The following is an 11646-nucleotide window of genomic DNA, read 5'->3' as shown; positions in this document are numbered from 1 at the left end:
GCTCGTATGTTTATCATATATACTTGCAACTAGAAATGTTTGGTGGCTACATTTAGCAAGTTGATCAAAATTACATTTTTTCTGGAGTCCTCTTAGCAGATGTCTTCAGTTTAAAACGAATGCAAATGAAATCTGGCATCTTTTAGAACGAAGTTCATGAACGCAGTCTGGGATACAACACCTGCGGTAGCAGAGGCCCGGACCCATCCCAGGACAGGACACCCCTTCTGGTTCTTTACCTTTGTATTTTTAAGAAATTCCAAACCAGATTGAACAGAGGACCATCGTTTTCCTTTTTAATCCTAACCCACTGCACACCCTAGGATGGGCTCTTCCACAGTCAGTCAGGACTGCTCATCTGGCACTGACCGAGCGCAGGACTACAACACTACACGGGTTTGTTTTCACTTTCGCTTAGAGTATGCAGTTAATTCAGTTGGAACACCTACGCTACAGCCCCAAATTATTTTGGAATGTAAAAAAACTTCCTCGCTGTGCAAGCCGCTCAAAGGCAAGGGTGCTATGACAGCTCTAAGGCGCCTGAAGGGCCCTCAGAAACATTTTGTTGCCTGCGAGGTGCCTGGTAACTAAACGGGCTCGGGTGCCGTATACTGGCACCAGTTTGCACTCCGGCCCCACACGGGCTGACAGCAGCCTTGCAGGATCCCGGCGGAGGCAGCCTCTCCCCTGGCCGTGCTACGGGACCCTCCTGGTTGAAGCCACCACAAGAGAGGAGCGCAGCCTGGCAGGTGGAAGAGTCCGAAGGCGCTGGTGAGTTCCTTCCCTACCCTTCGTGAAAGCGGATAGCTAACGGCACCTTTTGGCTGGGGTTCAGGAGTGGGCGGGAGGCCAGGGGCTGCGCTCCCCCGCGGCAGGCTCAGTTACGGTGCCGTGACAGCAGCGCTGCTCCCACCCAATGCCCTGCTGTAGTACGATGTGGCAAGGAGCAGCACGCTGCCGATGGATCCACCAGGCACCCGAGCACAGCGCTGCCGGCTCCACGGCCCGCAGGGGGAGCGGCCGGGGCCGGGCTCCTTCCGGCCGGGGCCGCCCTGCGTGGGCAGCAGCAGCGGCACCGCCCCAGCAGCGAGGCGAGGAGAGCGGCCTCACGAGGGGAGAGCGGCCATGAGGCCGGCGCAGCGCTCCCGCCACGAGACCCTGGCCCTGCGGCAGCAGCTCATCGGGTAAGTGCTGCGGGTGGGCAGGCGCTGCTGCTCCCCGCCCGGGCCCCCTGCGTGCTCCCCGGGCTGCCTGACGTGGCTGCTTGGGGCTGCCTGACGTGGGCCTGGGCCCGGGCCTGCTCCGCCCTGGCTGGGAGCGGGGCAGTGAGCATGGCACCGGGCGCTCGCGGCACCGGGCGCTCGTCCCTGCGCATGGCTGCAGCCGGGCGAGTTGGGCTGACCCCAAACGCTCAGATACTCCGGCTGCTCGCTGGCCAGGCAACGATTTGTGCTTCACCGGTGCTTTAGGTTTAAGTGAGCAACACCGAGGGGGTAAAGTCGGTGCTGATAGCCTCCAAAGCCTGGGTTTTGTCTGGGTTATTAGCCGTAATTACTGTTTCTCAAGGAAGAGAGGAGGTTATGAAACTAAAGCATAAAGTTCCCTTAAAACATGTCTGACACGGCACGCCTGGAACTGCTTATAAAGCAGTTCTTGTCCGTTTGGCCGAGAGCACTCCTGGCTCTAACCAAGGGAAGTGCTGGAGGCTCGGGGTGGTGCTGGAGCAGCGCCGTGCCCGTCCCTGCGCCCAGAGGGGGCTCTCCGGGGCCCGGCACCTCGTCCTTAAAAGCTCATCGGTCAGGAATCTTAGACACCAAAACCTGAGAGAATCAGCATACGTCTGCTCAACTTAATTCTAGTAAGTACAAGACTCGCTTCCAGACTCTGAGTTACTTGCTTTGTTTCAAATGACTTTACGTTCTTAGTTTTGTAGAAAGCTACCAGCCATAGCAGCAAAACTATTTGGTTTTGACCACAGGAATTGCCCCTTGCGTATTCAATAATCAGGGCTGCCTTAATCAGTAATGTTTTGTGACAATAAGAGGCAGGCTGGAAGTGTAAATGCTGAACTTGTATTTGAATTGAGAATTGTGCTAGTTGCACCAACCTGAAGAACACCATTTGTGTTTTTGTAGGCAATTTGCCCTGTTACTGGGAACAAAGACCCAGCCTCTCCAAATGCCTCTTTAGCACATGTTGAACTGTCAGGGTAACTTCACAAAAAAAAAAAAAAAAAAAAGAACTTGTTTTATCAACCTACTACCCGTTCACACAGAAAGTACAGGATTCCTGTAGGGACACTGAATTATTTTCTTATTTTAGCATTGTCTTTTTTCATTTGTTTGATAAATTTTTAAAAAATATATTTATCATCAAATTATTTCCCTTTTTGTTTAAAGCAATCTTTACTAAACGAAGCAGTTGCCATTATCTTTCAGTGCCAATTATAACCCTGCGACTCTACTTGGGTAGATGCATTTCAATTTTAATTGTCAAATGCGTATCAGTGAAACAAAACAAGCTCACTTAATCAGGCCCAGCCTTATAGATAAAATCAAATCACTCAAGAACCACCTGCACCATACCATCTGGACAATCAGTACCTTTAGCAAGAACCAAGAACAGAGTAAAAATGGTAATAAGGTAAGACGGGCACCAAAGTTTCAAGAACAGGAAGGGCAGACAGTGTAGATGAGATGTAATTCACAGGCAATTCCTGTGTGCTGTGCTTGGGAAGTCCTAGGGAAGGGGTTTCTGTTCTACAGTGTTTTTTCCCCTACAAGCCTAACAAAATTTGACTACTGAGTCAGAGCACAAAGGCTGTTCTCTTCCTATCCCCAGCTTTGTCTGGGGGGCCAGAAGTAAGATGACAGCATCTGCTGCTGCACTGGCGAAACGTCTTTCTCTTGAGTAACTGAACTGAAAATATTACTAGCGGAATAAACTGTGACTTGGGGAATATCACTAATGCTTATTTTGCTTTCTGATGCTCCACCACAGCTCTTCTTGCAAGCTGTTTTTTTCTCATGATCCAGTGAAGATTGTGAAGGCCAAAGGCCAGTACATGTATGACGAGAACGGAAGGCAATACCTTGACTGCATAAACAACGTTGCTCACGGTAAGTTCAAGTCCTGTTATTTGATACCGTATTTTCCTAAGCAGAACAAGGAACAATCAGTGCTTTTTACCTCTGTTCCTTTGTGTTAGGGTGAGAGGTTATTTAACCGAACAAGCAGAAGCAGCCCTTCTTGAGCCTATAGCCTGGGCAATTACTGTTCACATTTGAATCTGTGTGCACGAACACGATTCTTTCCAGACTTGCATGCTGTTCTGTTTTCACAGAAAGGTACTTATTTAAAGCATACAGAGCTTTGTACTTGAAAATGCAAGTCAAGCATCTAACTGTAAAACTTACAACTGATAGTTTGCTGTACTTGTATAAGTTACTAAGGGGACTATCACGGGACCACTGCTCACTGAGGTGTATTATTTGCATTTTATGAAGCAGCTATTTTTCTTACAGTACTTTAAATTGTTTTAAAACGGTCAGTGCTGCCAGTAATATCCTAGTAGGGCTATAATGTGATTCCTTGATAGTAAAGTTTATCTGCATATATGCAAACTACTAAGCTATTCAAAATAGCAAATTAAACACTGTTCCATTATATATTATTTTCAGTATTCAACTACCAACCATGAAATAAAATAACAGGCAATTTAAAATTTTCTGAACCAAGAAAAAGAGTTTTTAATGAAGGCTTTCAAGGTGTACCAATGTTATCTTATGCTGATAATACCATTAACGTCCCACAGCTTAAATACGAACATCAGTGACAACAGCTCTGTACTGTTATAGGACGTAAGCATGAAGTCAGTTATGTGCTTGTTAGCGATCACCGTGCATAACGCGGCAGAACCCTAAAACCCCTCTCCCCTCTCTTGCAGTTGGACATTGTCACCCTGATGTTGTAAAAGCAGCCCATGAGCAAAATCAATTGCTAAATACAAATTCTCGTTATCTTCACGACAACTTGGTTGATTATGCAAAGAGGCTCTCAGAAACACTACCTGAAAAGTTGTGCACCTTCTATTTCTTGAATTCTGGGTAAGTCAGCTGTGTCAGACTTTACACCGTTTTTACACTAGTTACATACACACAAGCGTAACACTTATCAAAAGTCAACTGCATGATCTGGAGTGGATGACTATAATATATATGTATTTTAAAAAGTGGCTTGAATTTTTTGTTTTGAAGAAACTGGTCACTTTTAGAACTTCTGTGCCTCTGACGTTCACATTCACCAAGCCTCTCCATCAGGTAACTGAACAAGTGTTTTATCTCAGAAGGGTTTTACTCTGTTTATAAGGCCTTGGACTACAAATAATTAATGTAAGGATTTACTGTATTAGTTTCTGATCTGACTTGTTTTCTGAACTTGAAATTTTTTCTATCATCAAAATTCAATCTAATGATGCATATATCTTGGCTTGTGGGAGTTCCTGTATTCCCAAGCAACTCACAGTTTAAAATAAAATGAACTGTTTCCAAAGTCATTTCTGTAATACTGCTTTTTAAGATGGATTCTACTCTGTTGAGCAGACCTACCTACCGAGTGCAAAGCACTATGGATTACTAAGGGTGTGTCAATACTTCACATCTAGTTGTGTGTTCTCTGCAAGGGCGGTCAGAATTTTAAAATTCAACTATCCACAATGAAACATTTATCAAATTTTTCAATTTTAGATCTGAAGCTAATGATCTTGCTCTAAGAATGGCACGGCAGTACACAAAACATGAAGATGTTATAGTTTTAGATCAGTAAGTATGTTTTATTTACTGCGGGGTACAAGGCACAGTTCTGTGCTGGGGTCAGAGCATTACTGTTGCAGTAGGAAGGCTGCAGCTGGGAAGTTGGAAGAAGTAATGTTTCCCTGCTCAGTAGTTGTGAGACCACCTCTGAAGTAGTTAATGTTCAGGTAGGGCTTCTCCAGCACAGGGCAGACATCGCCATACTGAAGCAAGGCCAGCAGTGGCCTGCCACAGGGTAAGGAAGCTGTAGACTTCAATGTTTAGAAAAATTGGGTTTGTTCTGCCTTAGGAGGAAGCTAGCAGAGATCTTACTGCGATCTAAAACTACCTCCTGGGAAGGCACAAAAATGTGAAGCCAGGTCTGAAGCTTCCTGGTGACAGGAAGAGACAAGGGCCATAAGCTGAATTCTGATGGGACATGGGAAAAACTTTCCTACCATGAGGGTGGTCAAATATTAGAACAGGATGGCCAGAGAGAGACTGAAAACTCCATCCTTGGGGAATATTCAGAAGCAGGCCAGACATGTCCACACCCGCAACTCTCTTAATACTGCTTGTGACTTAGACTGTTGTAATTCCAGTTGCTGGCCCCAGTAGACCAACGACACGGAGTACTGTCCCCCTGCATCCCTTATGTTCAGATGCTTTAAAAAAAAATCCAACTACCCGTAAGCTGACTGACAGGGATCTCAGAGCAGGTCTCAGCTAAATGACTGTATTTGCACTAGGTGACACAGCCCATCTACTTTGTTTTAGCTGTCAGTAATGTTAATCCTAAAGAATTATTGATACTGAGGAAACCACTGCTTAGTTCTCCTGATTGTTTTTAAGTGCTTACCATGGACACCTGACATCCCTGATTGACATAAGCCCATATAAATTCCGAAATCTAGAAGGACAAAAGGAATGGGTCCATGTGGTATGTACCTATAGCTACTGACTACTTGTAAATTAAATCATCTTATTTATGATATACTAAATATAGAATAATTTGATATATTAAATATAGAATACACTGTTCCTTTGCTTAGGCTTCTGTTCCAGACACCTACAGAGGACTGTACAGAGAGGACCATGAAGATTCAGTAACAGCCTATGCTAATGAAGTGGAAAATATTATTGAGCAAGCACATAAGAAAGGCAGAAAGGTAAGTGTGGTTTCCTTAACCATTTGTCTTGCCTTGGAAATGAGTGCAGGTGACGGTCAGTGCCATTCGACAGCACTGAGCTAAGAGATATGGACTTATCGAAAAGAAAATCATGTAATAATAATGCAGTGACCATCTAATAATGCTAAGCTTGCTGTTAACTTGATTTCCACAAATTCCTCTATCGTGTGTTCAAACATTACATGGTACATATGTTTCAGATTGCTGCATTTTTTGCTGAATCCCTGCCAAGCGTTGGTGGTCAAATCATTCCACCAACAGGCTATTTTCAGAAGGTTGCAGAGTAAGTGGCTGTTCATTATCTTCACTTTTAAATTTTAAAATGCATCCTGTATAGAGGAATTTATCCGTCTCCTGTAGCGTACAGCTTTACAAATAGAAAAAGGTGAACACTTATGTTAGAATGTAAGTTTTGCCTGGCACAGGCCTCTTTTTAAGCACATGGTACAGACTTTAGACCTGCCCAAGCTTTTTGCAAAGCACTGCTTTCTGCATGTTCTAACAGTAATTATTATGTTCAGGCTCCCCTTAGAATATAATAAAAGCTGTTATATGTTACAGGCATGTGCGCAAGGCAGGCGGTGTATTTGTTGCTGATGAAATTCAAGTCGGCTTTGGCAGGGTTGGCAAGCACTTTTGGGCATTCCAGCTTCAGGGAGAAGACTTTATACCTGATATCGTCACTATGGGGAAACCCATAGGAAATGGGCACCCGCTTGCCTGTGTAACAACAACAAAACAAATTGCAGAAGCATTTGCAGCCACAGGAGTGGAGTATTTTAACACAGTAAGTAAAAAGCTGACCAAACTCTCCTTTTTAAGATGAGCCCAACTAGTAGAATGAGATATTAATGCAACATTTTTTATATATTTTCATTACCCTATGCCATTTACTGTTTAATAACATCTTTCTAGTATATAACTTATTTACTGGCTCCATCAAATATCTATGTATCAGTATGCTCATTCTATCACTGAGGCTGCACCTTCAGTGACAAGATTGCATCTTCCTCCCCTTTCACCTGCTATGTGTTCCTTTCCTGAATACAGTTTGGAGGAAACCCTGTTTCGTGTGCCATCGGATTAGCTGTTTTAGATGTGATAGAAAAAGAACACCTCCAGGCTCATGCCGCAGAAGTAGGCAACTTCTTGATGAAGCTATTCAAGGAGCTGAAAACCAAGCATCCCATCATTGGTGATGTCAGGTATCTGTGCCTTATTTACAGCTTTGGCTGCTTTTTGTTGGATTGATCATGAACAATTCAATCCAAACTGATACAGTTTTTAAGAGACTCATCATATCTTTGCTTTCAGCAAAAAATCAAGAACCTACTGTGTATTAGATTAAATCAAACTTGAGCTAAGCAACAGTCCAATATACTTGACCACTCTAGGCCAGTATTGCTTTATGGATTTCCATGCTAAAATAGCTCACTCTCCTGTTTAAACTTTTAAGTGCACATTTAAGTGTACAAAGAAAAATCATAAGTTGGATAAGAAATATATTCATCATGTATCTGCTCAGAAGGGTAGCACATTACTAGCCTGTACTGTAATACTACACTTCTGCAAAACAGCAATACCATTTCTATCACTAGCCAACAGCCAGCCTGTAGTTTCCGTGCCATTAAGGTTTGGTCTCACAAAAGCCCTTCTTGATCCTTTAGTTCACTTGCAGTTCCTTCTTATTACATAGATTCACCCTTTATTGACCATTTCTATTTCTTTCAAAGGGGTTCTGGCTTATTCATTGGAGTGGACTTGATTAAAGATCAAGCAGAAAGGACCCCAGCCACAGCAGAAGCAGAGTATCTAATAACAAGGTATGTGGGACAACCATGTGGTTCCTCGCTGTGCTAGGCAAGCACAACATTTAAAAGGAGCCTGGCACTCTGCAGTTGCTAAAGTATAGCCAACTGGAAGAAAAAGACACCAGTCAGTGCAGACAAGCATTGTCTGGGCAGCCAGCGTATCAATGCTTTTGAGTTTTTCACAACTACATGCAAAGGTGAATGTAATTATTTGTTATTCCTCTTTCCAGGCTTAAGGAAGAATATATTCTACTGAGTACAGATGGGCCAGGAAGAAATGTACTTAAATTCAAGCCCCCGATGTGCTTCAATATGGAAGATGCAAAACTCGTTGTGGACACAATTGACAGGCTACTAACAGGTACTACAGACCAGAAAACTGCCTTATAGTGGTTGCTGTTGGACTGAGCAGCTGAGCCTGCTTTCCAAAAGTCCTGAAACAAAGCCAAGGTGGTGTAGGCACTGAACACATAGGAAAACAGTCACTCAAAGTTTAGTCTTCACTTCCAAATTACTCCATTTTAAAAGTTCCCCAAGAAAACTGTTTACTCCACAGATGCATATGCCACCTTTTAAAAGCTTTTTGCTCTGGCACAGGTTAGTGTTTACTCATCTGAGCAAGGGGAATTGTCAAAGTTAAACTTCATTCTTGAAAGCCATCATATTGATGCATTTGACACTCAGCTTTTTGTACAACTTCTGTGCATTCATTGTTAACTAAGTTAGACAAAAACTTGTCTCAGCCACGAGTTTAAGTTCTTGCTTTTTGTCCCTCTAGATATGGAAGAGCAACGTCTGAACCAGGACAAAACATCCACTTGTTCTACCTAAGCAGGTATTTATTTATATTCACTCCTTACACTATTATTTAAAAGCTAAGGGTTCTAAGGTTAGCTTCACAGGCACTGCCACTGGCAGTAGATCAGGACTAAGTTTTCTCAGACATGCTTTTACTTGAAATTAGTTTACAGATATTTTTGGCAGTCTGGAAGCATGGACTTGACTGGGATGTATCTGGCATTCACAGCTACCTTCTGTTAGTCTGACACCTCTGGAAAACACTGTGTATTCACTTGTTTTCAAACTAGGTCCAACATCTCAGAAAGGCCTACCCCGAGCACAGCTCTTATGACAGTTGCTCAGTGCCTTTTGCCTCCAGGCAGAAGCTGGCTCAGCTTCATACAGCGTGCAGTTACAGTCAGATGGATAACCACTTCTCAGCAAGTCTTCCGTAGCTGCCCTTAAGAACATGTGCTGCAGCACTGTATGCTCTACATGCCACCACTGGGGATCCTCCACTTAAGCCAACAGTTTCATGAAGAGCTATAAGCAGTACTTTTACAGCCTTAGCTCCCATTTCATGTAACATTTGAGTTTAAAATACTGCCTTTGGTTTTCTTGAGCATTTTTCTTTTAACTACACAGAATCATTTCAGGTCTGTGGCTGATGCATCACAATTAAGCATCAACTTTACCCCATACCCAGAGGTTTGTAGGCATAAGACAAAACCCTGTTCAGCTTTTCAAACCTTGCAGGTCCTGGTATCTGTTGTGGCCCTTCTATAGTTTGCTTAGAGAACATCCAGCTGCTACTCCTTTTATCACACCCTCATGAGAAGTGAACACTTAGTTAACACCTTGGTAACACCATTTTGTTAACACCACTTTGGTACACCTGGCACTTCCTGAGCCTACTCCAACCAAAAGACATGTGTTTTTAACCAAGTACCCAATGAAGCTCTAGGTACCTGGGTATGAATGTAATCTATGTGATGAGTGCTGGTCTCAAGCACCATACCAGAGTCACACTGCTACGGCCCTACATGCTAAGGAAATGGATGCAGTTCAGTGCAATAGCATAGCAGGCACAAGAAAAATGTGTTAGTATTTTATTTAGCAAATTAATGGAAAGACATACAGCTGTTAGTACTATGTATTCTTGAGAACAGAAAGATTACTCACAGTACCAGTTTAACTTAGAAGCCTAACAACTTAGCGTGCTTGTCCACAATCTAAACTAAGCAAGAAAAGTGTTTTTCTACAAGAAACCAAGAACGGAAAAAGCCTCTTACTAAGTACCAGTATTACACTTACATACAATGTAAGTGAAAATGAGGCAATGAAATAATTTCTTTTAATGATGCATTTACAAGGAAACATTTTTCCCCCCACAGGTTTCAAACATTGTTCAAGATCTACTACTAAGAAGTATTATTCTACCATGAAAATGCATGTTTAATCTTCATCCTAGCATGTCGTAGACCAGATAAGTTAACCTTTAATTTTTTTGTTATCTTGCTATTAAGCAAAAGCTTTAGGAGAAATAAATTTTATAAGAGCTTGTTTCAACTGTGGCAGTTGTGTGGAATCAGCTTTTATTTAACAAAAAAATCTAAAACAGCTTACAGTAGCTACTAGGAATATATTCCTTTATAAACTATGTTTTCAGAACTCATGCTCTTTTAGGTTTATGCCTGTTTAAAAACTAAGGTGAGTCAATTGGTTATTTTTGTTATCTACAGCTACCTATAGAAACACCATTCTAGCTGCCTTTGCCAGGCACCTCTGACCAGTTTCAGCAGGCAGCTCCATGCTAATGAGGTCCTCCTAGTACATACTCAACAAGAGGTCTCAATGAGCAAATTAAGCCAAGAACTTCAGCCCCAAACTCTTAACACCAAATGCATGAGGAACAGACAGCTGAGGGTCACAGCTCCCAGGGCTGTTCTTAGGAAATACTTTGTCCTCAAGAACTATCTGAGCAGGATTAGTAAATCAGCAGTATGTTACAGCCATAAGGAACAGCCTTGTGTACAAGCCCTTGCTTTCACCAGGCAGTTAGCTATTCTTTGCATCAAAACCTTTTCATGCAAAGAAGGGAAAGCCAGCTCTTCATTTAAGTGCTAGTATCCCCAGTTTGTGCTTAAGGCCACATCACCTGTAAAGGAAGCATTACTTGAGGACCTACTTCCAAACAGCACCAATGTAACAGCCAGCTGACAAGCTACTGCTAACACACTAGCCAGAAACACTGCAGCAGTAAGTCCTGGCACAACACTACGCAAATCCCCCTCTACAGGGCAAACCATCTGCTAGGAAAAAATTCTGCTAACCCTTCAAAAAGAGTAGTAGAAGGATGGAACAGAATAAAGCACTTCATTTTTCCATCTTCAAGAGTAATACTTCTGAATACTGTACTCATTTAATTGTCTGTAGTTTTAGATTTTATAGCTGGGCATTGTTACATACTCCAATAGCAGAGCTATCATGCCCACTATATGATTTTAAATCTGCTTCAATTTTCTTTATACTCAAGATTTCTCCTTAACCCATCGAAAGTCTTACAGACTTTAGTTTGTTTCCAGAGACAACCAGCAGGGAGCAGCATATTACAGTCCCTGCAGGAATAGCTGCTTGCCTTATGAGAAAGTGAACATATCACTAACATTTGTTTTTTTCTTAGTTACTTGATTTGGTTGCACTTCTGGTTTGTTTGTTCAAACCATACAATAAAAAATTATCAGCCTTAAAAGTAATATCAAACCAGTTACTGCAGCAAAGATTAGAAGTTTACTCTGCACAGCAGCACTTACAATTTGGATTATTTTTAAATTTAAGATTGTGACTCCTCTGCAGCAAGACAGGCAAATCAGTTATGTAGAAGTAGTGATAAACTACTCAAAGGAAAGCATCTCTCAAATCGGTCATTTATGTCTAGAAATAAGGCTGCATCACTAGCAGCAGCTTTGTTGTTTTTCCTCCCACAGCACAGCTTCAGTAGAAGTTCTAAAGAACTGTGTTTTTTTGGGGTACACAGTAAGACTGCAAAACTCAGACTCTGCATTGATAATTTAA

At 42.5% G+C, this 11646-nt stretch overlaps 2 protein-coding genes across 7 annotated transcripts in view; one reads left to right on the top strand and one right to left on the bottom strand.

Annotated features, from left to right (window-relative positions):
- The window catches only part of HNRNPAB (heterogeneous nuclear ribonucleoprotein A/B), a 29639-nt gene that overhangs the window by 10232 nt on the left and 7761 nt on the right, over positions 1–11646 (bottom strand). The gene's annotated exons all lie outside the window — the stretch shown is intronic.
- PHYKPL (5-phosphohydroxy-L-lysine phospho-lyase) lies at positions 93–10145 on the top strand. Its single transcript, XM_048057009.2, has 13 exons — positions 93–1184; positions 3001–3119; positions 3947–4106; positions 4746–4820; positions 5643–5730; positions 5843–5959; positions 6181–6263; positions 6542–6767; positions 7031–7185; positions 7714–7803; positions 8022–8152; positions 8570–8626; positions 9966–10145. Exons 1-12 carry the CDS (start codon positions 961–963, stop codon positions 8620–8622), a joined length of 1521 nt encoding a protein of 506 aa, XP_047912966.2. The 5' UTR covers positions 93–960; the 3' UTR covers positions 8623–8626; positions 9966–10145.

Source organism: Anser cygnoides, chromosome 14 (genome assembly GCF_040182565.1).
Source record: "Anser cygnoides isolate HZ-2024a breed goose chromosome 14, Taihu_goose_T2T_genome, whole genome shotgun sequence".
Lineage (NCBI taxonomy): Eukaryota > Metazoa > Chordata > Aves > Anseriformes > Anatidae > Anser > Anser cygnoides.
This window is presented reverse-complemented; position numbering and strand designations above follow the sequence as displayed.

Excerpts from the sequence above, each read along its gene's own strand:
- PHYKPL (XM_048057009.2), top strand. The coding sequence starts at position 961 with ATGGATCCACCAGGCACCCGAGCACAGCGCTGCCGGCTCCACGGCCCG. Across the intron at positions 3,120-3,946 it reads CATAAACAACGTTGCTCACG|TTGGACATTGTCACCCTGAT; the intron begins GTAAGTTCAAGT and ends CCTCTCTTGCAG. Across the intron at positions 4,821-5,642 it reads GATGTTATAGTTTTAGATCA|TGCTTACCATGGACACCTGA; the intron begins GTAAGTATGTTT and ends ATTGTTTTTAAG.